This window comes from Monodelphis domestica, chromosome 2 (genome assembly GCF_027887165.1).
Source record: "Monodelphis domestica isolate mMonDom1 chromosome 2, mMonDom1.pri, whole genome shotgun sequence".
In the NCBI taxonomy this organism is placed as follows: domain Eukaryota; kingdom Metazoa; phylum Chordata; class Mammalia; order Didelphimorphia; family Didelphidae; genus Monodelphis; species Monodelphis domestica.
Genome location: NC_077228.1, coordinates 93,506,364 through 93,534,256, shown reverse-complemented (window position 1 = coordinate 93,534,256; position 27,893 = coordinate 93,506,364). Strand labels below are relative to the sequence as shown.

General features: G+C 34.5%; 1 protein-coding gene across 1 annotated transcript in view; it reads right to left on the bottom strand.

The window, feature by feature from the left end:
- The window catches only part of CDC73 (cell division cycle 73), a 174,205-nt gene that overhangs the window by 136,216 nt on the left and 10,096 nt on the right, over positions 1-27,893 (bottom strand). Inside the window, exons 4-7 of the mRNA XM_001367480.4 lie at positions 27,393-27,455; positions 27,254-27,306; positions 19,018-19,106; positions 14,779-14,995 (exon numbers count right to left, since the gene is read on the bottom strand). Of these exons, the coding sequence (XP_001367517.1) occupies positions 14,779-14,995; positions 19,018-19,106; positions 27,254-27,306; positions 27,393-27,455 (422 nt within the window). The remainder of the gene's footprint in view (positions 1-14,778; positions 14,996-19,017; positions 19,107-27,253; positions 27,307-27,392; positions 27,456-27,893) is intronic.

Sequence of the window (27,893 nt, the reverse complement as noted above, 5' to 3'; positions counted from 1 at the left end):
ATTACTACACACCCAAAAGCTTTAGACTATGGAAATCTGCCATTAATTATGTAGCATCCCAAGCATATTCACATCTATGAAATATAGATGACTGTATTATTACTGTGTCTCCAAGCATGAGGCTTTACCGATAAGGTTTGTGAAGGTAACCTTGACCTGATCACGAGACCTATTGCCCAACACAAGTCCATTAACATGTTCGGAGACTTGCCCGGGAAAGGGCAGTTACGTCCTACACGCCCAAAAGGTGTTCCCTCCACTGTACCACCCAATCATGATTGTCTAAGATATGTGATGTAATTGTTACGTGATTAGAGGCATCCCTCTGCCTCCTCATCAATAAAAACAAGGCAACCCCTGGAATTCTCTCTTTTTAGGAAGGTTCTTTCCCTAGATAGGATTACCGTTTCTCTCTCTTTCTCCTTCAAGTCCTTTCCTTCCCCGAGGCTGTGACCATCTCGGCCTGCATTCTCTATCTTAATCTCCTCAACCACCTTGTATTCCATTATCCTCATTTTCCGCCTTAAGGAAAATCATAGGGGTTGCCTGCCCTATCCAACCACTGATTTGTCGGTGTCTTTCATTTCCACCCTGGTTCTCAGTCCCTATCTCTCCTGGGTCCCATTACAAAGGTGAGCCCCTTCCTTTGTGGGACCCTGCTGGTCAGGGTAGTTCATTAGGAGCGAACCCACAAATTATTAAATATTATGGATATTTGATTAATAGTTGTGCCTGATTCTAGGAGAAGGGATCACAAAAGAGCCATTATACAGTGCCAAGAAGCACAAGATCAAGGAGACCAACCAATCCCAATGGAATTGATGAGAATCTGTGCCAAGACAGAGACTTGTTTTAGGGACTGAGGATTGTGACTATTTGACATTGTCAGATGGAGGTCTTCCCCATGCCATATTCCGAAAAGTACCTTGGCAGTTTGGCTAGAATATTCACTACCCTATCCCTGAGAGCAAAGTTAAAATCAGACCAGGGAATGCTATTTCTCATCTGCTACAAAGATCTAGTCCTTTTTCTGTCTTTTATAAGTGTGGCAATTTTCTGTAGTCCTGACTAATGATTGGGTAAGTGCATACTGCTACAATAGTCCTACAGGCTTTTGGGACATAAATCACTTTATTTGGCCCTGATTCTAGGACCTGTTATGAGCTTATTATTGCCTACTCAGTATTTTTATATACTATTTAGTTTTGATTTTTTTCTTTTCCTCTATTTGTTTTTTTTTTTAATGTTGATTTCCTTTTAACAATTGATTCATATACACATACTTTATAACTCAGCCATATATCCCTGGGTGATCCATGTGTTTGCCAACACCCTCCTCAAGGGGGAATGTATAATTATCATATAATTCTACAATTAATAAAATTTTCTTGTTTGAGAGTAATTTTAGGACAAGAAACTTGCTACCTCCTCAAATCTAGAAAGTGAACTGTTTGGAGAAGACGCCATGGAGATGCCTGCAGAAACCTCGCACTGCATCAAAAGATCCAGAAGGAACTTTGGGATGTAGTGAAATTGAACTGTGGGGGACTGAACACATTTATTTTGAATCTAAACTCTTCTGCCAAAGGGACTGCCCCCTAATTGGCTTTTTGTCAATGAGCCTAGCAATCATTGGTTTTTTCTCTTTCTTTTTTATTTCCTTTTTATCCCCAAATTATTGTAAATTTACCTTTAGAAAGCATAATATTGTATGTACCTCTAGTTGAAGATCTCTAGAGGTATGAGCTGGTTATGTTTAAATGATTCATTGGGGAGACTAGTCTCCCAGAGGATCACAAGGGGGTTTGTGTAATTAATATCTTTATCCTTAGAACTACAATTCCCAGCACCCCACTCTCCTCCTCACATTATGTGCTGACGTAGAGAGGATATAAATTTGGTATAGCCCTGCCTCTCACTCTCTTGTCTTCTTGCCTTCCTGAAGCAGCTTTGGTTGAGTGGGCTTTTAAACAGGCAAGGAGAACTTAGTCACATGGTCTTATTTTGTTAGATAATTACCTTTTTATTAATTTACTTCTTGTGACTATTAGTAAACTTTAAAAAATATAATTCTTGGAATTCCTAGACATTAATTTAAACCTTACATTAAGTAGTATCTTTCTAAAACCATCAGCAAACATTATCTATATTGGGGATAGGCTAGAAGTCTTCTAAGATGAGGAATTGAAGCAAGAATGCCCATCATCACCAGTACTATTTAGTATTGTACTAGAAATGTTGTCTATAGCAATGAAAGAAAATAAAAAGAATTAAAGTGAGCAATGAGGAAACTAAGCCACTTTTTGTAGATGTTATATTTAGAAAAATCTAGAGAATCAATTAAAAAACTAGTTGAAATAATTAACAACTTCATTAAAGTTGTAGCATTTCTATATATTGCCAACAAAGTACAGAAGAAAAATTCCATTTAAAATTACTGTAGACAGTGACAGCTAGGTAGCAGTTGATAGAGTACCAGGCATGAAGCTAAAACAACTTGGGCTCAAATTTGACCTCAGACACTTCCTAACTATCATTCTGGGCAAATCACTTAACCACAAATGGCTAGTCCTTGTCACTCTTCTGCCTTAGAACTGATACTTAGAATCAATTCTAAAACAAAAAATAAGGATTAAAAAATAAAATAAAAACAACTATAGACAACATAAAATACTTTAGTCTACCTTTCAAAATAAATTCAGGAACTATAGGAACACAAAAAACTTTTCACAAAAATAAAATTCAAATCTAAACAACTGGAAAAATATTAATTGCTCATGATTAGGCCAAGCCAATATAATAAAAATGACAATTCTACCTAAATTAACTTGATCAGTGCCTTACCAAACTACCAAAAAAAATTTTATAGAGCTAGAAAAAAATTATCTAGAATAACAAAAGATCTATAATATCAAGGGAATCAATGGGGGGGGGGGGGGGGAAGGGAAGGAAGGCACTCTAATAGTACCAAATCTCAAACTCTTACAAAGCACTAATCACCAAACAATCTCAGAATGTATAAGAAATGGAGTAATAGATCAGTGGATAGATTAGGTACACAATACACAGTAATTAAATGACCACAACAATCCATGTTTTACAAACATAAATATCTAATATTTGGAGATCACTATTTGACAAAAACTGCTGGGAAAACTAGAAAGTGGTTTTGCAGAAACTAGGTACAGACCTACATCTCACACAATATTCAAAGGTAAGGTCAAAATGGATGCATGATTTTACAAAATACCAAAAGAAAATTAGTGGAAAAGAGATTTTTTTGCCTATTTCACCGATGGGTAAGAGAAGTATTTTTAACAAAACAAGAGGTAAAGAACATTACAGGATATAAATTGAATAATTTTTATCATAATAAATTAAAAAGGGTGTGCAAAAACAAAGTTAATGTAGCCAAAATTGGAAAACCAAAATTGAGGGAAAAAATTTTGCAGCAAGTTTCTAAATAAAAGTCTAATTTCTCAACTAAATAAGTCAAATTTATTAGAATACAAGTCATTCCCCAATGGATATGCAGTCAATGGATATGAAGAAGTGGTTTTCAGGTGGAGTAATCAAAGCTAAAGTTGTATGAAAAAATGTCCTTAGTCACTATAGATTAGAGAAATGCAAATTAAAACTTTGAGGTACTACTTCTTGTCTATGAGATTGCTCAATATGACAGAAAAGGAAAATCACAAATGATAAAGGATATGTGGAAAAACGGAGACACTAATGCACTGTTGGTAGAATTGTGAACTGATCCAAATACTCTTAGAGAGCATTGGAATTCTGCCCAAAGGGACATAAAACTGCATATACCCTTTGGACTAGCACTACTAGGTCAGTATCCCAAAGAGAGTGGAAGGGAAAGAGAGAGAGAGAAGAGGACCACTATGTACAATATTTATAGCAGCTCTCTTTGTGGTGGCAAAGAATTGGAAATTGTGGTATGCCCATCAATTGGAAAATAGGTCAACAAGTTTTGGTATTGAGTTGTGATAGAATATTATTGTGCTATAAGAAAAGATGAACAATATGCTTTCCAAAAACCCTGGAAACTTACATGATCTAATACAAAGTGTAGTGAGCAGAGCCAGGAGAGCACCATCTATACATAACAACAGCAAATTTGCAATGATTAACTGTGAATGACTCAACTATTCTCAGCAATATGATGACCCAAGATAATTTTGAAAGACTTATGATAATCTGCTTCTAGGAAAAAAAAACCTGAGAAGAGTATGAATGCAGATTAAAACATACTTTTTTTAAACTTTTTCTTTTTTTTTTTAAAACCCTTACCTTCCGTCTTGGAGTCAATACTGTGTATTGGCTCCAAGGCAGAAGAGTGGTAAGGGCTAGGCAATGGGGGTCAAGTGACTTGCCCAGGGTCACACAGCTGGGAAGTGTCTGAGGTCAAATTTGAACCTAGGACCTCCCATCTCTAGGCCTAGCTCTCAGTACACTGAGCTACCCAGCTGCCCCCTTAAACTTTTTCTTGGTCTTTTTTTTGGTCAGTGTTTTTCTTTTGCAACATGGCTAATATGGAAATATGTTTTGCAAACCTGCACATATATAATCTATGTCAAGCTGTCCAATCTAGACAATAATTGAGGCTAGAAGTCAAATGGCCTAATAAATCATAAGAGTCTAATTTTACCATTAGAAATGCAACACTCGATTTTATTGGAGATTTGACATCATTTCACAAGAATTATATAAGCTTCTCAAGAGCAAGGAGTATCTTTTGCCTTTCTTTTGATTCCCTGGCACTTCACATAATTCCTAAAGCAGAGCAGACATCTAAATGCATATGAACATAGTTTTAATTTATGAGAATGTCCTCATTAAAAGGCCATTACATGATACATGTAAAACCCAATTCAACTGCTCATTGGCTATGGGTGGAGGAGGGAAAGAATATGAAACATGTAACCATGGTAAAATATTCTTAACTAATTAATTAAATAGAAATTTTTGAAAGCCCATTGCAAATAACACACTTAAAATTTTATTATGAAAAGACAAAGCTACTTACTTTGGATGTTTATAACAAGCAAAAAAAAAGTTCTTTAGCCACATCTGGAAGAAAGCATGTCTTTTCTATCTTTTTCTACTTAATTCTACAAGGTTGAATACAGTTCCAACATAACAGGCCCTTTTGAAATCATAGTACCTTATCTGTTTATTTTTAATACCTCAAAATTAAAATATTATACTTATGGAACAGCACTCAAAATATTTATATTTATGATTCTTAACAAACAGTAATATTCATAGGTAAACACCACACATGAATGAAGTGGAACTCTAGATTTAAAAAAAGGTTATCAAGATTATTTACCATTCAAGTTACCAGACAATTCTGAAATTAATAAATTATTTTAAAGTATAGGAATAACAAAATCATGATACAATCCTGCCACCTACAGCTCAAAAAAAAATCATTCATCTGGTGATTCTCAATCTGATATGTGTTAAGACTGAAAAAAAGAGGATTTAACATGGGTTTTTCTTATTCACTACTTGAGTATCACTGCTTCCAAAAGATTTAACATCAATACTTTGTGTCATGGAAACTCAGAGTACATGATGATTACCATCAGTATATATGCACAAGCCACAACTCTGAAATACTCTGTTGATACAAGTGAGCATTACTAATACAATAGTAATGAATAAAGTTATTGCCGTGTTCTCAGATCACTTAACTCTACAGCTCTAAAATATGTCCTGTACAATTCCCTGACTCAGTTTACCTTAGCTCAAAGAAGATAAAGAACTTAAGGAACAAACCAGGCTAGGTAGAGAAAATTTCTATGCTAAGTTTTCACAGCCTAACTGCTGGTCACCTAGTAAAGTAGTAGTTAATACTAGATTTGCTTGGAGCAACAATGTTGTTAAGTGACAAATCCTTCTTCTAACAAATATCAAAACTGGGATCTGAACCAAAAGATTTCTGACTAAATGCAAAACCTATCCACTGGTCATACTTCAGCTGGCTAAAAAATGCAGTTAATGTTGAAAGAATATATCTGCACATCTGCCTCAAAACTGATGGTGGCAGTAAGGGAATAAACTAATATAAAAGAGAATAAAACAATTTATAGAATTAAGTACCAGTTCTGTATATCTGAGATTTTAAATTATTATAACCCTTAGCAAATAAACAACATAATACCGTGAACCACTGTCTCGATGGGTGAACTTAGGCAAGCCTCCCCTCTGAAAAATCTCAAATCTAATTTTTCTTCTAAGTGAAATGAGAATTTGGACCAACTTATCCCAAAATACTGTCCTCATCTATTTATCTTATTGTTTTTACTGGCACAATTTTAGTTCATGTCCTCACCAGAATGCCCTGGGATTACCAAAACCTCCTAAGTGGCTCCCAGATCTATGGTTTCTACTTTCTATCTATGATTGATTACTTGAAAATAAATTTTGTGCACAGATTTGATTTCATTAAAATCTTTTTTTTCCCCCATAAACCCTTACCTTCCATCTTAGAACCAATACTGAGTGGCAAGTCTACACAACTGGGTTTAAATGACTTGCCTAGGAGTCACACATCTAGGAAATGCCTGAGGCCAGATGTGAACCCAGGTACTCTGGATTCTAGACCTTCTGCTCTATCCACTGTGCTGCCCTTATTACAATTTTTAAAAAAAGGATATATGCCACTGACTTCTATCTCATGCTCCTTCTTTAAGCTTTCTTCAGGTTTTTAATTTCCTTTTTTATTAAAAAAATTTTTATAAATATCAAGAAACATGACTATTTCCCTAAACAACAAACTGAGAAAGAGTGTTTGTGTGTGTGAGAGAAAATCTTAATTTATGTCCACTTTGAGGATTTTTTAAAGTTTAGTTTGAATATAGCATGAAAATTCCAATATAGCTCTTCTCCTGTCTTATTCTGAACTTCCTTTTGTTGCTGTATTCTATTCATATTTTTAAAGATCCAATGATTCTTTTCTATTATAATCACCCCTAAATACAGTCATGCAATTCAAATCTACCCTGGCGCTTTCTAAAAATGTATTATTCTGAACCTTATAATCAATTATCTTTCTGCCCAAAAGGTGAAAACTTTGATTCATAACTTTACTGAAGTAATAATTAGCTATTACATTGACCATATTTCTTCCTAAGCCTTTCTGAACTGTTTTTCTTTACAATGTTGCATACATCATTCTCCTGGTTAATTCAGTCCATTTTACATTGCTTCACAAATGTCTCCCTCAATTTTTCAAAATTCATCTATGTGTCATTTCTTGTGTCGTTACATTCATATGCCACAATTTGTTTAGTCATTCCCAAAAGGCAGGGCACCTACTATTGACAGTTCTTTGTTACAACAAAGTGTTACTATAAATAATTTTATACAGAAAAATCCTTTCTTTCTTTTTAAAATCTCTGGCACATAAACTTCATTGTAGTAATTAATCAATAAACATTTAATAAGTCCTTACTATGAGTGAGGCATTGTGTTAACATTGGAGAAACACAAAGAGGAAAAAAAAAGAGTTCTAGACCTTAAGGAACTCAAAATCTAATGGAGAAGACAACATGCAAATAAATACATAAAAACAAGCTATATAACAATAGCAAATAATTGAAATAGAAAAGATTCTAAAATTAAGAGAGGTTGGAAAAGGCTTCCTGAAGAAGATGGAATTTTAGGTGGGAATTGAAGGAAGCTATTGATATCAGTTAGCAGAGAGAGATCAGGTGGGATGCTGTTCCAGGCATGGGAAATAACCAGAGAAAATGTCCAGATCCAAGAGATGAATTGTTTTGTTCAAGGAAAACAAGAGTATCACTGAATCAAAGAGTATGTAGAAGGGAAAAATTTGGGAGAGAAATAATGAGATATCTAGTTTCAAATATCTGAAAGTCACTTAGAGACAAGAAATTAGAAATCATCAGAGAAATTAGGATCCAATAGGAAAATCTTAGAATCACCGGCATAGAGATGGTAATTAAATCTATAGGAACCACTGATTACCATAATGCAAGAAATAATAGAAATGTGCCCAAAATTTGTAAACATAAAAAACAAAATGCCAATTAAAAGAATTTACAGATTGACTCCAAAAACAACAACAACAACAAAAAAAAAACCTGCCATATTCTATAAAATCCAAGACATATAATGGCTTACATTAAACAATTTCAATGTGAAAAAAACAAATTCTGCAAGCAACCATATCTTCAAATATGAAGGACAAGAAAATTTAATAACACAAAGACCATTCTGTAAAAACAAGAAATATAAGGAGAGAATATATTCATATTCTCCAAAGTTCTCAGAGGAGGGCAAGATATAATCCACGGTGACACTATGAAAAACCGAGCCAAATCATCAATGAAAAAATATGGATGTTCAATAAAAGAGAGGCATTTGAAGTGTTCCTATGAAGAAAACTTGACGTAATTAGTATTTGCTTTGCAAAAACCCTTTAAAGGCAATACTGAGAATCAAGATTGAAAGAAGCAATCAACCTGGAACAAGTACATACGTAAGAGTTCTGTGCTAGAGACAACATAATTTGGTGGGCGCTGAAAGGTATCTAAAGGAGATAATGACACCAAAGCTATGGACTATATTGGACATTTAGTCTCAGTGATCAATAAAATGTGAGTATCAATATTGATTTTACAGAACACGTAAGATTTTCTTGTGATTCACTTCCTTTCCATCCCAGATTTTTTGTAGTCATACAAATAACATGTGGGCAGAGGGAAGGGGAGATTGAGAAACATTCAGAAATTTTGTTAACTAGTTTTTTGATGCTGTATCCCCAGTGTCTAAAAGAATGGCTGGCACATGGTAGGTTTCTGATGTAAAAATAGACTCGAATCCAGGACTTCAATCCCCAGAAATCCTTGTTCCACTTCCCCAGAATGCCCTCTAATCTCACTGAATTCTCACCTGGGCCGAGAGCAAGATGGGGTATTTAAACCTAGTTGTGAATAGGCTCGGTATCTTTTGGACTTCCATTTTGGAGCAGATGCTTCTCTTTCATGATGTGAGGTTTTCCTGTCTAGGCCTCTCTGGCCTAGGCATGTGCTTTCTTGTTCTGCATTTTCTTTAATCCTTAACCTTTAATAAACCTCATAAAAATATAATACTCCTTGCAGAAAGAAATTAATTTCTTCCTGCCTCAGTTTCCCCTAAATTTTAATCTTTAGACTGATAAATGTTTATTGGTTGGCCAGATAACTGAGAGTACTTTTAAGTCATACTTGGTGAAAAAAGAAGACTATATTTAAACGCTATCAAATTTTCATCTTTACAATACTTAAGAGGGAAAACAGAAAGTATTTTTCCAATAAAATTTAATTACCTAACCAAAATAGGAAAAAAACATGTAGAGATATATAGGCCTCATTAGGAAGTTACAGAAAAGATGACACTAAAGTGAAGTTTCACCCAGGCACAGTTTGATAAACTGAAATACAATAAAGAAAAAGCAGAACCAGAAAACTAGGCATAATCATTATAATAATCAAAACAAAAAGAAAACAAAGCTGAATTCTGCATGATTGAAATAACTGATATTTACCCTAAAGACTAAAATAAACCATACCTCCCCCTTTTCAATGGAGATGGGACCCCAAAGATGAAGATTATCATTCTTGCTGTCAACTGGATTAGTTTTACAATTTTACTTGGTTCTAAGATGGACACATACCAGAAACGATTAAAGTGAAAACAAAAGGCTTCCAAAAAAACTAATTTTTCAACCAAGTCAATAAAAAGGAGAGGTTTGAAATTAATTTTGATACTTCATTCCCAATTAACTATTAAGCTGGATATGTCCCACAAAGATATAGTACCAATATATAATTTAAAAAATAAAAATTCAGAATTCAGAAAAATTTTTAAATTACTAATTTAAAGGATAAATATTTGAGGAACTGTTAATTTTTGGAAGGGGTAAGGGAACCAAAACTGTGATTTCACTGGGATAGGGAATTTTCAGTTGGAAAATAATCATGGCAATCTGTACCTATTTACAAGTTGTAGTTTTTAAGACTTACTTGGGGGATTGAGGTTTGATAACTTGCCCAAGGTTCCACAGCCAGGACATGTCAGAAATGGAAGCTGAACCAAGGTCTTTCTAATTCTAAGGCTAGCTCTCTATCAACTGCTACATTCTGCCTCTCAAAAAAAGTATTATCCAATATTTTAAAGATTACTAAAGATATTCAATAAATCACAAAATACTAATACCTAAATAAAATGCAAATATTACGGCTGTTCCAAAAGACAAGAGCATCCTTCAATCTCTCCCTTTTCTGGTGTAGCTCTGTGCTCTGCTTGTGCTCTCTGTCTGTCTGTCTGTCTGTCTGTCTCTGTCTCTCTTCATATTCACTTAATAATCTCTAGATACTCTCTCCTGGTGACATCAAGTCTAATGGGACTAATTATCATTTCTACACAGTTGACACAGAAATCTATATATCCAGTCTTGGTAATTTCTGAGTTTTAGACCAGCATTACCAACTGCCAACTGGGCAATTCAAAATGTATGTCCTGAAAATTACCCTGTCTAAAATTGAGCTCATTATCTCTTTAACCCATCTCTCTGAAAACTCCCCTATTAATAGCAAAAGGCACTGTCTTTGTATTCTAAACTCATAACCTCAGCATTGTTCTTCATTACTCACTCTCCTTCAAACTATCAGTTGCCAAATCTTAATGTCTTTACCTCCCCATGAAGTCTCTACCTCTCCACCTCTCATATTCAAGTCCCCATGCTATATTCTCACAAAACCATCCACCTTAATACAAGTGCTCATGTCCTTGTACTTAGTTTTCTATCTCCCTATTAATGGCCTCTAGTTCTCAAGCCTGTCCTACACACCGCTGCCAAAATGTGGACTGATTATGTCACTGCCCCACTCAAAACAACTCCAGTGAGTCCCTAATACCTATAGTTTAAAAATACAAAGGCTTCTGTGGAGATTTTTAAAGTTTTCACAACCAGGTCCCAACCTCATATCTTTCCAACTTCACTCTACAATCCAGCCTACTCTCTATTCCTCAACATCCTCCTTACCTCGCCACCCCCAATCATGTCTCTGTGCCTTTGCACTGATCTTCCACCATGTTAAAAGTATCTATTCCCTCCTTACCTCTCTCTTTTTTTTTTAAACCCTTACCTGCCATCTTGGAGTCAATACTGTGTATTGGCTCCAAGGCAGAAGAGTGGTAAAGGCTAGGCAATGGGGGTTAAGTGACTTGCCCAGGGTCACACAGTTGGGAAATGTCTGAGGCCAGATTTGAGCCTAGGACCTCCCATCTCTAGGCCTGGCTTTCAATCCACTGAGCCAACCAGCTGCCCCACACTGAGCTACCCAGCTGCCTGATAAAATCCTACTCATTCTTCAAAATACACTCCTTTCTCGTAAGAAAATAATCCTTTCTACATAAAATCTTTCTTGAACTACACTACTAGTACTGTTCCTCCCAAACGACCATGCCATTAATAGTCTTTATATATTTATATAGGACAACTGAGTGACACAATAGATAAAGAAACAATCCCAGAGTCAGGAAAAACTGAGTTCAAATCCAGCTTCAGACACTAGCTATGTGACCCAGGGCAAGCCATTTAATCCTGTTTGCCTCAATTTCTTCATCTATAAAATGAGCTGGAGAAAGAAATGGCAAACCATTTCAGTGTCTTTTCCAAGAAAACTCCAGGGGGCAGCTGGGTAGCTCAGTGGATTGAGAGTCAGGGCTAGAGATGAGAGGTCTTCAGTTCAAATTTGGTATCAGACACTTCCCAGCTTTGTGACCCTGGGCAAGTCACTTAACCCCATTGCCTCCCTTACCACTCTTCTGCCTGGGAACCAATACACAGTATTGACTCCAAGACAGAAGGTAAGGGTTTTAAAAAAAAATCTGCTTATATATAAAGTCCCTGTCTCCCATATTAGACTATAACTCTAGGAATGAAAGGAGTTTCATTTTTAGTTGTATATACAGCACCTAGCGAAATGCCTGGAACATAAAAAGAGTCTAATAAATACTTCTTATTCCACCTGAGGAGCCACACATAGCTTTGCACACCATCTTTAGCCATATCTTACTTGGCTCTAGACTAACAACAGCACTTGAGTATCTCTAGTCAAGCCACAATCTACCTTTTCAACTTACTGAACTCATTTGATCCATAATACAACTCTCTAATGACCAATATGGAAATGTTTTACATGACTGCAAATGTTTAACCTTTATCAAATTGCTTGCCTTCTCAATGAGGAAGGGAGGGTAAGAAAAAATTTGGTACTCAAAATTATAAAAAAGAAATGAAAGCCAAATATTGTTTTTATATATGATTGGAAAAAATAAAAGATAAAATTGTAAGAATACAAAAGTATAAGTTGAGTGTTTCAAGTATTACTCTCTCACAGTTTTGTAAGTAAGAAAACTATGGCTCAGGAAGATGAGATTTTTTTTTGTTCAAGTTTGCACAGCTAATAAGAATCAGAATAAGGATCTGAATTTAGATCTCCTGAATTCAAATTCAGTGTTCCTTCCAGTAGGTCAAAGCTTTGGGGTGGGGGTGGGAGGGGGGGTTATAAAGAAATCTGAGCGTAATAACATATATGTGTTATCAGTTCAGTGCAAATAAATTGTTTTCTCCTATTAAAATATAAGGTCTTTGAGGATAGGGACTGTCTAGGTTGTTTTATTTATATCCACAGAACTTAGCACTTAGAGCTTGGTTAATGATTTATCAATCCAGTTGACTAATTAAACAATGTTCTAAAAAAATATTGCAATATGCAAAATAAAACAAATTTTTACACTAGAGTATTTTTTTAATGTTGTAAACTGAAAACATCCATTAGAATCTATGCTGATTCCACTCAAAGACAAAGCATTAAGTTCGATCTTTAATTTTAAAACTTATATTTAACATCTATTGCAAAGTGGTTAGGCAGGTCTTTTACTCTTGCCACTTTAATATGGTATATAACTAAATTCAAAAGCTGCAACAAAATGAAAAAGACATAAAATATGATTCCTAATCTATGCATGTACTTCTCCAAATACAAACCTTTGAGACTAAGTAAAAAGAATTTATCTGAAAAAGGAAATGTCAAGCAAGTCAGCCACATGTTGACCTCATAAATTTCTGAAATAATCACCAAAATGCCTAAGAAACCTAAGTTTTAATATTAAACAGGTAATGTTACTAAAATCTCCAAACCAATATCCTTTTACAACAGTTCTATTAATCATCACCATTCCAAACAAACATTAAAAATTCTGGCAAGCTGGCTTTCTTCTACCATTTTTAACAGAGAACTGGAGATGTACATCTATATACAAACACATATATATAAATGTATGTATACAGATTTTTTTCACAATCAGTTTAATCTATTAAATAATTCTCCAAGAAGGATAAAATTATTTTAGTATCATAATATCAAAAAACAGACTTGAAAATACCAAACCATGTTACTATATTTTAATATAATTAATTGACTCATATAGAAGTTCAAACTCAAGTATAACTACTGATTAAGACTAAAAAAAAAGTTTGGAGTCATAAAAGAATTAGTATCTTACATAGATTCTATCTTGAGGTAAGGATTTTTTAAAAGGTTTTTCCCATTTCAAAGAAACTTGAAAAAATACTATTTAAAAGACATCTAAAGAGTTGTGATGTTATTGAAGACTGACTACCATTAAATGATAGAAATGTATCAATTACAAAGATACAACTCTTAAAGTTTTGTCCTTAATCAAAAAAGTAATACCAATTAATTATTGGAAAATCTGATCCCAGAAGAGCCTATTACATTGATTTGCACTAATATCACTTATATGTTGTATTATCAAGCAATATTTCTTGCCTTCATTATCAAGTATAATGTGTTATAATGAAAAGAACATTTGATTTGAACTCAACATAGCTAAGTTTAAGGCCCAATTCTGATCCTATGCAAACTTGGCAAACACCCTCAACTTCTCTGAATCTTGGTTTTTTCATCTATAAAGCTGAGATAATAGCTTCAATACCTAATTCATACATATATATATACACATAACAAAAATCACATAAACTGTGGGAGTAAAAACACGGATGAAAAGCAATTGCTTGACTGCAACGGTGGAGGGGATATGACTGAAGAGAGAATCTAAATGAACACTCTAATGCAGATACCAACAACATGGAAATGGGTTAGAATCAAGAACACATGTGATACCCAGTGGAATCGCGCGTGGGCTATGGGAGAGGTGGTGGGAGGGGAGAGGAGGGAAGAAAAGAAAATGATCTTTGTTTCCAATGAATAATGTTTGGAAATGACCAAATAAAACAATGTTTAAAAAAAATCAAATGTAATAATATGCATATTTATGTATATAGTTTTCTCCCAATGAAATGACCTCCTTGAGGATAGTGACTCATTTTTGTTTTTATATCCCTAGCACTTATTACTTGTTGAAGAAAAAGCCCAGGTAAAATGTATTTTAAAAGTTAATAAACCTTAAAAGCACTATTTAAACTGCCACTAGTTAGGTAGAAATAAAGGAATAATTTTTTTTCAATAAGGAAAGATGGTCACATATCAATTGAACAGGTGGTTAGGAAAGTTAATTTATATATAAAGTATGAAACTGGAAACTTCAATTTCATGAGCATCTAGCTTTAGCCAATCAGTACAAAAAAATCACTGGTTAAAAGAAAAGGATGATATCAGATAGAAAGTACCACACATAATTACTAAAATTTTAAAAGATTACCTTTCCTGTGCTTTGCAGAATAGTAGTTCTTGTCCTCCATACTCTCTCTCGACTCACAATATCTCTGGTCACATCCACTTCAGCATCAACAAAACTTCTTTGTTTAAGTGCAGTTATATCATCATCTAGATCAGTCTTGATAGTAGACCTTTTCTTGGCCATAATTTTGGCTTTGATTGCAGCAATTTTTTCCACAGACATAGCTTCAGATAAGGATCTAAAGACAAAAACGATTTTATTTTTCCTCAAAGGAAAAAAGTCACTTAAATTATGGTAACATTTTCTTTATACTTACAAGTTTCACCTTTAAGAGACATACAAACCACTAGGAATTTAAATTCTGTATAAACTCTTCCTTCGGCAACTTGACAAATATTTTTTAAATGTCCACTAAGCAAGAGGTCCACTATGCTAGAAACTGAGGACATACAGACAAAAAGCAATGCCTGCGTTCAAGGAAGACCCTTTACTGGGAGAAAATAACATATTCACAGAGAAGTATGCAAATAAACAAACAAATAAATATTTTCAGGAAGGGACATAACAAAAACTGGGAATTTAGGAAATGCTTTTTGTATGAAGCAGCACTTGAGCTTCTCTCTCCAAGTGGCTATAGTGTAATATATCCCAGGGATAAAGGATTGACTGTGTTAAAAAGAAAAACTGAGATAAGTGATGTTGTATACCAGGAACAATAGCAAGAAGGCCAGTTTCACTGGACAAAGAGCACATCAAAGGGAGAAATACTGGGAAATAATTCCAGAAAAATTAGTTGGAGCCAGATAATGAAGGACCCTATAGGGTAAAGAGTAGACTTTGTAGTTTACTCTTGAGATAATAGGGATCCACTGGATTTTATGAAGCTAGAGTAATAAGCTCAGACCATTGCTTTAGAAGAGATCAGGCTATAAAAAGGGAAAACAATTAGTAAACTACTGAAGGAGTCCAAATGAGAGGAAATCAAGACCTGAATTAGGAAAGTAGGCAGATGAGAAGACAAAAGAGGAATGCTATAAGAAAGGTAGCATAAGTAGAATCAATGAGACTTGTCAAGTGACTGGCTATAAGGGATAGAGAGCAAAGAGGCAAAAATAACAAATGTTTTAAATTTGGGTGACTATAATCAAGAGTGGTGTCTTATCAAAAAAAGAGAGAAATTACAAAAAGAAGTACGTTTGCAGGGGGAGGGGACATAGAAGATAATAAATGTTGTTTTGTATCTGGTCAATTGAAGATATCTACAGGATAAATGAGGGCTAGATTTGCAGTCAAGTGCTGAAGTCGAGTGTCTGGCCTAGAATTAGGAAGACTCATCTTCATGAGTTCAAATACCAAAACAACCAAACTAACATATAGCAACAGAATGAATATAGAAGCAAATATGAAGATAAAAGCAGTCTTCTATTAAGCTGGATAAAGCCATTCTTGTCATTATTTTTATTTTTGGAAAAGCTAGTTTTCCATAATGAAATGATATTTATGTTAACATGTATTGAGTTTATTATTATTTTTAAATGAAAAAAAATTTAATGAGCAGTTTTAACTTCTTATATAATAAATGTAAGTGGGAAAAACCCATATTTTAAAATAAAACTCTTTTTTTTGTTGTTTTTTTTTTAAATGTATTTTATTTGATCATTTCCAATCATTATTCATTTAAAGACATAGATCATTTTCTTTTCCTCCCCTCTACCCCCATAGCCAACATGTAAATCCACTGGGCATTACATGTTTTCTTGATTTGAACCCATTGCTATGTTGATAATATTTGCATTAGAGTGTTCATTTAGAGTCTCTCCTCTGTCATGTCCCCTCAACCGCTGTATTCAGGCAGTTGCTTTTCCTCGGTGTTTCCACTCCCATAGTTTATCCTTTGCTTATGAATAGTGTTTTTTTCTCCTAGATCCCTGCAAATTGTTCAGGGACATTACACCGCCACTAATGGAGAAGTCCATTACGTTCGATTATACCACAGTGTATTAGTCTCTGTGTACAATGTTCTCCTGGTTCTGCTCCTCTCGCTCTGCATCACTTCCTGGAGGTTGTTCCAGTCTCCATGGAACTCCTCCACTTTATTATTCCTTTTAGCACAATAATATTCCATCACCAACATATACCACAATTTGCTCAGCCATTCCCCAATTGATGGGCATCCCCTCGTTTTCCAGTTTTTGGTCACCACAAAGAGTGCAGCTATGAATATTCTTGTACAAGTCTTTTTGTCCAAAAATAAAACTCTTTTTAAAAATGTAGAAGACAATTAGAAATTGAAGGGATGTCCATCAATTAAGGAATTGCTCAACAATTTCTGGTATATAATTGTAATGGAACACTATTGTGCTATAAGAAATGATAAGCAGAATACCTTCAGAAAAACCTGGGAAAATCTATGTCAGTGATGGTGAACCTTTTAGAAAATGAGTACCCAAACTGCATAGAGAGGGGGAGAGGTGCAATCTCACCCCGCATCCTTCTGGTTTTCTAGTAACAAACTCTGGCAAACTGTACTGGAGTCACAATGGATATGACCATAGAGAGGGCTCTAAGTGACCCCTCTCTTGCTATAGGTTTGTCAACATGCATCTATATGAACATATGCAAAATGAATCAAACAGAACCAGGGGAACATGGTATACAGTAACAGCAATACTATACAATGATCAACTGTGAATGACTTAGCTATTCTCTGCAATACAATAACAAAAGTATATACCATGCATACACTTCCAGAGAAAAAAATGATGGGAGTACAAATGCAGATACATCCTTTTTTACTTTCTTTAGTCTGGGCTCTCTTTTGCAACACAGCTAATATGGAAATATGATTTTTATGATTGTACATGTTTGTTATATTAGAGTGCTTGCTTTCTCAAGAAGAAGGAAAGAGGGAATTATGAAATCAAAAATTACTTTAAAATGTTTTTACATATAATTTAAAAATTAAAATATCCATAAATTTAAAAATGTAAAAGGTTCCTAGGACCAACAGTTTTGATGCTTTAGACAAAGGGGTCACTCTGCTCTTTCCTATATCAAACCCAGAAGGGTTCATGGTAGGGTAAAGAAAAAAGGGAAAGTTTATTGATATCATGAACAGCCTTCAATGTTGTTATTGTAATCTCAACAATCTCTCTCAGGTAAGCACTCTTTCACTAGCAACCAGCTTAAAAATTCCTCAAAGAAAGGAATCCCTGTTCTTCACCAGAGTAAATATATTACAGCACAATAGAGGCATCAAGTCACAGTCCACAACACTCCTAAATATGGCCCAAACCAAATTAAAATGTAATTGGGAAAAATTTAATAAAAATACAATAAAAGTGATAATATTAAATTTTAAAACTAAGTCAATATGTGGTTCATAGGGATCTCTTTCTATGCATTAGTGTCCCACATGTCTTTTTGAATTTGACACCACTGCACTATGAGAATTTTTTTATTTGCTTGTTATAATTTTCCTTTTCTGATTAAATTTAAGAGTATCTCAATAATAGGAAGGATTCCCAGGAGTATAAACACTGAGACATTGTCCTTTAAACAATTGTTATCTAGGGACAGCTAGATGGTTCAGTGAATTGAGAGCCAGGCCTGGAGATGAGAGGTCCTGGGTTCAAATCTGGATTCAGATACTTCCTAGCTGTGTGACCCTGGGTAAGTAACTTAACTCCCATTGCCCAGCCTTTACTGCTCTTGTGCTTTGGAACAGAGAGTGAGTATCAATTCTAGGTAAGCAAAAGGGAGGGAGGAAGGGGAAGGAAGAGGGAGGGAGAGGGAGAGGGAGAGGGAGAGGGAGAGAGAGAGGTAGAGGGAGAGGGAGAGGGAGAGGGAGAGAGAGACAGAGAGAGAGACAGAGAGAGTGTGAGATCAGAGAGAAAAAAAGAAGGAAATTATTATCCAGTTGGAACAACGATCTATATACAAAAATAACTTAGATAACAACTACAGGGTAGTTTGTGATCTAAATGTCAAAATAAAATCCTGGAAGTTCTAAAGAGAGTAAAAAATGTGGAGTAAAATGGAAGGGGAAATTTTTCAGAAATTTAGGGAGACTTTAATTATCTAACATAATGGTCCCAAAGAGCCTATCATCATAGGCAAATATTCTTGAAAGCCAAAAACGCAGACAATTTATTAATAGTAAACTCATACTAAATGTTTAATTATCCATACGAAAGTAAAACTCTACACAGACTCCTAAGTATAAAAAAAAGGTCGATCTCAGTTGAGGAAATTCCTTACCTAATCTGCTCCGTCTGTACAATCCCTTCTTTGTGACCCTCCAAGCGAGCAGCCAATCGCTCCTTATCAAGACGTACACACTCTTCATCCTAGTAACATTAACTGATTAGTTATGAAGCAAAACTTTATTTCATTCTTAAATTAAAATGTATATGCTAATAGTAATATTTTCTAGCCTTTGCAATCCATTAGATTACTACTAATTTGGGTAACTATCAGTTGTATTATAGCATGGTGCAAAATACAAATGATCATAAATATATTGGATTTGCTAAAAGTTCTTAAGTAAAATGTACCTGAAATAAAGAATCATGACAAATATATAGTAACCATGGTGCATGCATGCATATGTACGCACATACACATTCCACCAATTAAAATTTCATATAGCAGGCAATTAAGGTTCATACAAATTTTACTCCTTCACAAAATAAATATATCAATTTAATGAGCTGTGAAGTCTGTTTTTTGATCAAATGAAACAACAGATGTTGTTTCATGTTGATCCAAAAATTTAGCTATATGAAATTATATTTTTACCTGTTTTCAATCCCAAATTATGTTATGTTGCTACAGATCAGACTTAACAGCGATTTTTATTCACTCAGCTAATGGCAGTGATATTTTTTAATATACAAGTTATATAGTATAATAAAGTTATTTTTGAGCCCTAAGGCACAAGGAATTTAAAGAAACCCAGGGCAATTTGTATGAACTGATTCAGGGGGAGGTAAATAGAACTGAAAGAAAAAATATACATAATGACTACACACTACTATATACATAATGTAAATGCAAAGAATCAAAATTAAACTGAACCCTATAATTCCAATAATCAAATTGAGAGCAGAAAAGAGATGAGAAAATACACTTCTCTCCTTTCATGGGGGAAGAAATACTAATGGCAAAAGATGGTGTATATGTCAGAAATGAACAATGGGTCAACTGATTATGTTTAATTGGTTTTTATCTTTTTTATAATAAAAGGCTCAGAGGAAGGGAATAAAGAATATTTGGAAATGACTTGTGATTGAAAAAGATCAAACTTTGTAAAATGTAGCTTTTATATACTTTTGCTAATTAACAAATAAAATTATAAATTGTATTAGATTATGAGAGCAGTCATTTCTTATTCTACATAACTAGAAACAGAGTAATAAAATGTTACATCACAAAATTTGTATAAATGCAGAGTAGATTATAAAGATGTTGAAGGATGATGACATTCTAAGTAATAATTAAGCCTTTAATTAATAAATAATTAAGCCTTTAGTCTTGAGTGCTGCAACAATATAAGACATAATTAAATATGGGCACCATGGTATGGAAAGAGCTCAGAGTTTATAATTAGAAGACTTTGGTTCATCTAAGGGCTGTTAATTACCACCTCACCTTAACCTCTGAGCCTTCAGTTTCCTCATCTGTAAAATAAGTTGGTTGGACTAAATAACTAATAAGGTCCCTTAAATATCTAAAATTTAAAAAAAAAAAGTCTGGTAAATGGAATATAATGAATTTGGAGCTAGAGAATTCAATTTCAAATCCTAGCCCAACTATTTACTACTGATATAATTTTGACTAAGTCACATAAGCTCTTTGGGCCTTAGTTTCCTCATTCATAAAATTGAAGGAGGTTGGATGAAAGGATCTTTAACATTCCTTCTAACTCTAATTTTATATTCCTAAACTTTTGGAAGATGCAAAATATATTTCTAAGATAACTCATTTTTTTTAAACCCTTACTTTCCGTCTTGGAGTCAATACTGTGTATTGGCTCCAAGATAGAAGAGTGGTAAGGACTAGGCAATGGGGGTCAAGTGACTTGCCCAGGGTCACACAGCTGGGAAGTGTCTGAGGTCAGATTTGAACCTAGGACCTCCCGTTTCTAGGCCTGGCTCTCAATCCACTGAGCTACCCAGCTGTCCCCAACTCCTTTTTGTAAGCACCTACTTTCTCTAAGTCTAGCTGATCAATAACTCATACAAAGTTCCATCCCCCTTTACTGAATGTAGAAAAAAAGGAAAGCAAAAATAGGAAACAATGGGAGAATTGAAGGCATAATGCATTCCTATAGCTTAAATAAATAGTTCTCTATCTTTCTCAATGATAGACCATTTAAGCCAAAGCTTAGAAGATATAACAAACTTTTGAATATAGTTATTTCTCAGCAAAAGAACAACTCTTTGAATTGTGTTTTCATAGTCAGTTACTTTGAGTTATGCCCCAAAATATAAAAAAGATTTCAAATTTCAAAAGAGGTATGACATCTTTTTATCCTCATTTAGAGCCAAGATAAATGGACAATAAAAGTAAACTATTATAAAATCTTTCCCCTCAAACAAGACATGCCCATTATTTATAATTCTTTATTAAAATCCCACACAATTATTTCTTTGTGTTTTCTAAAGGGAAGGCAAGAAAAAGGAAATATGCATTACTTTTGCCAGAAACTGTAAGCACTTTGTAACTATCCCATTTGATTTACACAACAGTTCTGGGACATAGGTACTATTTTGATCTCCATTTTAGAGTTGAAGAAACTGAGGGTGACAGAGGTTAATTGACTTGTATAGGGTCACCCAAGCTCATAAGTGTCTGAAGCCGGACTTGAACTGAAATCTTCTAGACTCCAGGCCCAGCACTCTATTCAAAGTGCCACCTTGTTGCCTTAGAATAACATACATATTTTTTGTTTTAAAACTCTTACCTTCTGCCTTAGAACTGATACTAAGTATACATATTTATGATACATAAGTATCAGTTCTAAGGCAGAAGAATGGTAAGAGCTAGATAGGTTAAGTGACTTGTCCAGAATCACACAGCTAGGAAGTGTCTGAGGCCACATTTGAACCAAGGACCACCTGTCTCTGAGCCTGGGTCTCTGCCCAGTGAGCCACTGACCCAGAATCACACAAATACACACACACACACACACACACACACACACACACACACACACACACACACACACACACACACATTTCTATTATACATATATACACATTCATATATTTAAGTGGATAACATGCTGGACAAAAAAATCAGACTCCAAAAACATCTTAACACTAAGAGAAATCTAATACCACAAAAGTGAATAGTAATAAATGTAACATCATACACATGTTCAAAAAGTCAACAACACAAATATCAGATGTGGAGAAATAGCTAGTTCCCCATTCATTTAACAGTTTGTGAGTTTAATGAACTATGGGTTTAATATGAATAAATGGTACAAAATGGAAGCCATAAAGATATAGGCTGACACTAGAAGGAATGAGATCAAGAATAAGAGAACTGAGCTATTGGGGCCCCAGGCAGACAATAACTTAGAAATGTGTCCACTTCCAGATACTTTTTTCAAGGAACTCTGACAAAACGGAATACCTCTAAAAGAAGGTCAAGTCAAAAGGATACTGAAACAATTAGAAACAGTACCAGGCAAAAATAAGTTGAAGAAACTGATAATATTTGGTATGGAGAAAATAGTTAAGGGCAGTGATGGCAAACCCACGGTACGGGTGCCAAAGATGGCACACAGAGTTCTCTCTGTGGGCAGACGGCCCTCCCTCCTTCTCCCTGAGTTAGTTACTAGAAAGGCAGAGCTGTTCCCCTCCCCCCTCCACCTGCACTAATGGCATTCCTTACTTCATTCACCCCTCTGCCCAACAGCCCAGTGGGAGTGTTTTCTCCCTCCCCTGCATGGGGTAAGGCGGGGGGGGGGGGGGGGGGGGGGGGGCGGGGGGGGGGCGGACAAACCTAGCGTTCAGTGGGGGGCCAAGCACAGCACGTGGACTTGAGGGACAGGCATAGCACTGGGTGTCAGGGTCAGGTGGAGGCAGGGCCCCAGCATTCCATCTCTAAAAGGCTCACCATCAATGGTTTTAGGGAAGTATGAGTTTTATCTTCCAAGTTTTTAAAAGATCGTCAAGTATTAAAGTTCACGAAATCTTGGGTGACTCAGGAGATAGAGTGACAATCTTAGTCAAGAGAACCTGACTTTAAATGAGACCTCAGACATTTACTAGCTGGATGACCCTGGGCAAGTCACTTAGTCCTGTTTGCCTCAGTTTCCTCATCTATAAAATGAGCTAAAGGAAATGATAAACCATTGCAGTATCTTTGACAAGAAAACCCAAAATGGGGTCACAAAGAATAAAGCACAACTGAACAATGACAGCATGTAAAAGACTTGGATTATCCTTGTTCTACTGGATCCAAAAGCTAGAATTAGAACAATAAATCTAAGTTTAAGTGAATATTTAAGCCCTAATATATCAAATTTGTTTCTAGTCATTAGTGCTGTACAAGAGTGGTACAAGCTGCCTCCACACATAAAAAGCTAGAGATTTCCCAGCATGGACTGGATTGCCATTTCACAATAAATGATGTTTGCTCTCAATTAATTGATTGGATTAAATGTTCTCTGGACATTCTTTCAAATTCTAGGATACAATGATTATGTATCATTCTAAATTACTTAACTTTTATGTATTATATCCTTTGACTAACAAATCAGTGTTTATGAAGTAAGAATTAAAGGTCTATTTCAAAGAATTTAAGCATCTTAAACCAAAATTAAGTCTTTACTCAAAGCAATGAGTTTTTTAAACATGACTTTTACACTTTTGGACAGAAATATAGGAAAACTGACAGTGTCAGGCTTCGGGATATAAATTAGACTTATTTGAAACCTAAACTTTAACATTTATTATCCCACCCAGTAACATATAGTCAGAAGATGGGGAAAGAGGGGATGAATTTTTTTAATTGAAATCCAGAATCATAAGCCCCCTTAAGAAATAAAAAAGAGGGTGGTTGGGTTGAGCTGATTCAAAAGATAAGAACCAAAAGGTCAGATTAGTGGGAAAAGAGAGGAATTATAATAGATCAAGCTTAATTCTTTTTACATTTCAGTAAAGACTACAGTTACCTACTATTTTTAAGACTTCTAATGTTGTATTCCTTCCCTAATTTTGTGTCTATTTAAATTCAAGCTCTACCAATTACTGGGCAGCCATGGACAAATCACTAAGTCATTTAATCTTTCTAGGTCTAAAATAAGGTAGCTGAACTAGATGATCTTCAAAGTCCCTTCTAGCTATAAATCCAAAGATCAAATTTAAAACCCAGGTTTCTATTTCCCTATAGTTACTAAAGCAATTTATTAAAAACAAAACACATTTTAAAATCTAAATAATTTTGTATTATGTGTTTAATTCAAAGCAAATGAGATTGGAAAGGAATCAGAAACCTTGATTCATTTTCCCAAAGAGAATTTCAGTAAAAAAATCATTCCAGAGGGAAAAGAGATGTGGGAAAGATGGTAAAGAAGTAGTCAGTCAAAGCCTTGGGGATCCCTAAAGAAATAAAGCATTCTAGAGGAAAAAGAATATGTCAAGTGCAAGATTCTCCATTACATCCAGCTGCCTCTTAGAAAAATGTATAAACCAGATAGGCCCAAACAAAATAAGCTTGCTATCTAAAAATGGCTTTAGTTGTCAAAGGAGGTAGCAAATTTTCCCATCATTCTAAAATTATCTATGTAGAGGTTAGAAGTGAATCAAATCAAAGACATCATACAAAGGATTTGTGATAAAGCTTGTACTACATGACCCCCACACTTGGGCACAAGCTGTTCATCAAATCTATATATGGCATAACTCATCTTAGATAAGTCTAGATCCACAAAGAATTTTAAAGGACAGATCACTAGAGCAGATACAAAAAAGATAAAAAAAATTAATAAAAATAAAAATAAATGGTCTTCAGTTCTGGGCATTACATTTTAGGAACATGGTAAATTAGACAGCTTCAAGAGGAGGGCAACTACAAGAAAAATGTGAAGCCTTAAGACCATGTTGCAAATAAATTATGCTAAAATATAAATCCACTGAAAGAATTGGGGATGTTTATTTAGCCTAAAGAAAACTGAGATGGTAAACAACAACTGTCTTCAATATGTCAAGGCATGTCCCATACTTCCTAATCTCAAACAAGAGATTAGAATTGTTCAGCCTGATCCAAAGAAGTAGGAACAATGTTATATTTGTCTCCATATTTTAGCTGATTTAGAGCTTTATGAATCCTGATTTCATCATTCAATGTATTAACTGACAATCTGTAGAACTGATAAACATGCAAAGCACAGATCTCTGGAGAACTCCACTAGACCTCCCTCCAAGTTGGATTTGGATGGGACACCAGAAGTTATTTAATCTAGTATACACCTGAATAAAAATGCCTCCTTCAGAATAACTAACAAATAAGTTCATGCTTTAAGACCCCCATTAAGGAAAAACCATTGCCAAATGAGATAATAAGCCTGACTTATTTCTGGATATTGATTATAAAGGATATTTTCCCCTATAAATCAAACCTAAATTTCCTCTTTGCAAGATAACATATTATGATAGAAATAACAATAGATTAAGAAGATAAAAGTTTTAAGTCCGTATTCTACACTATTTTGCATAATTTGGCAAGATAAAACTAAGCTGTGCCTGTTTGTTCTTCAATTAAAAACAGATCCTTCCCTGACCTAACTCACTAGAATACCCTGATGATTAAATAAGATATTTGTGAAAGCTCTTTGGGAACTGTAATGGTCTAACTATTAAAATTTGATCTTTCTGGGAAGCTATCTTGGAGAAAAAAGTACAGAAATTTTAACACCATTCATACCCTCTAACCAGATATGTCTTGTTTGGGGAATACACTTCAAAAAATTAACCCATATAGAAAGACATTCAAGGCAGAACTACTTATAATAATAAAAAACTGAAAAGAAACTAAATGGTCATGGACAGAGAAGCAGCTAAGGTGTTAAATTTGTCGTCAGAAGACTTGGGATCTAAAACTAGTTGAATGAATGGACTCAAAGGTATAAAATGGAGATTTGAACCCCAGACTTCAATTCCCAGAAGTCCTTGGTAGTTCCCAGAATTCCCTAAAATCTCACCAGAGTCCTCACCTAGGCTGAGAACAAAATGGGTATTTAAACTGACTGTACCGCCTACTGGCTCTCTCTGGGCTTCCGCTTCTAGGTACACGCAGCTCTCTACCTAGCAGGCAAGATGTAGGTTGCACGTGCTTTCTTATTTTGTATTTTCTTTATTTCTTAATCTTTAATAAACCTCTAAAAATATAATACTTTTAGCAGAGAAACTAATTTTAACTGTTACAAAGGATAGTCGCTAATGGTTCAACATAGACTAAGTCTTTAGAAGAGTGCTCTATGAAGCTATCCTTGATCCTACATTATTTAACAGAGTTCCACAGGATAATGGGTCTAAGAGGTGAAAGGAACTTTAGTAGTCAAATCAATCCAATCTTCCTTATTTTACAGATGAGGAAACGGAAACCTAGGGAGGTTATATGACTTACCTTAGGTCATATATGTAGTAGGTGGCAAAGCCAGGATTCCAACATTGTTATCCATGTCTTGGATAAAAACATAGATGCCATGTTTCTTAAAATTGCAAAGGACACAAAGATAGGAGAATTGCTAATACAGGAATGATAGAGTCAGGATCCAAAAAGATTTTGGCAGACAATAACTTTAAGCCAAATCTAGTAAGATGAAATTTAAAGAGCTGGAAAAAAAAAAGGGCAGCCTTGGTGGGGTACAATAGGTAACCTCTTACTAGAGGTCTTCAAACAATATCTGAAAGGGGAATTATAGAAAGAATTCTTGAACTAGAGAGTTTCTATTGTTTCTTCTCGCTATGCAATTCTGTGAAATTCTGCCTGACACTTAATAGTAGAGGTTTCATAAGCAAATCCCTTAGCCTCACAGTGTTTCCAAGTTCTCCCTCTTAAGAATACTTATATTAGCTATCCCTCAAAGCTATTGTGAATACAACACTTTGCAAATCTTAGAATACAGTATAAGTGTGAGTTATCATTAATATTAGAATATTAGTATGGCATGTTAATACAATGCAATATTATGATAAATACATATATCAAAGTGACACATGTCTGGAATATGCTGACTTATGAAAATATATACATACATACACACGCGCACACACACACATACACAACTAACCTAACTAAAAAAATACAAATTAATAGTGCATAGAATTTAATCACATAAAAACATTTTTAACATCTGTGATTAGATGAAAATTTAAAATAATGTAAATAAAGCTTTATACCCAGTTTTCATAATTCACAAATTTTTTTAAATGTAACTAATTTGTTGTAACAATAAATCACATTTTGTAATTATTACCTCAATTCGTGGTTTCTTTGCCTCTGCTAATATTTCATCTGCTGCTCTTTTTACTGAAAGAAAAAAAAGAGCAATTTTAACAATACAATTTCCCAATGAATTAGAATTTAATGTGAACATATTAATATTTCAGACATACCTTGTGTGGATCTTTGAAGGCCTATTTCAAGGGGTGCACTTCTGTCAATACTTGCAGATGTTGCTAAAGATTCAAAAAGATTCATTCAACAAAGTTCAATATTATAGTGAATTTTAGTTTAAAGTTTGTTTTCACATTCATTGTTCCTCATTTGATCTTTACAAATGACAACCTGATAACCTTAGGGAAAATGCAAATGAGCATAACACAAAAAAAGTTTACCATTCTGCAGATCTCACTGAAAAACCCTCATCTCTTAAGATTCTCTGGCATAATTTCATTTGAAAAACAGAAAGTCTACAAGATCATTGACATAGAACTAGAGGGGACCTCAGAAACTATCTAGTTCAAATCCCTCATTTTAGAATTGAAGAAACTAAGGTCCAGGAAGTTTAAATTATTTACATACAGGTAGTAAACAGCAAAAACAGTTTTCAAATCTAGTTCCTAAATTGAGATTCATAATCTGACTTCTTTTAGAACAGCTTTATAAAAATACCT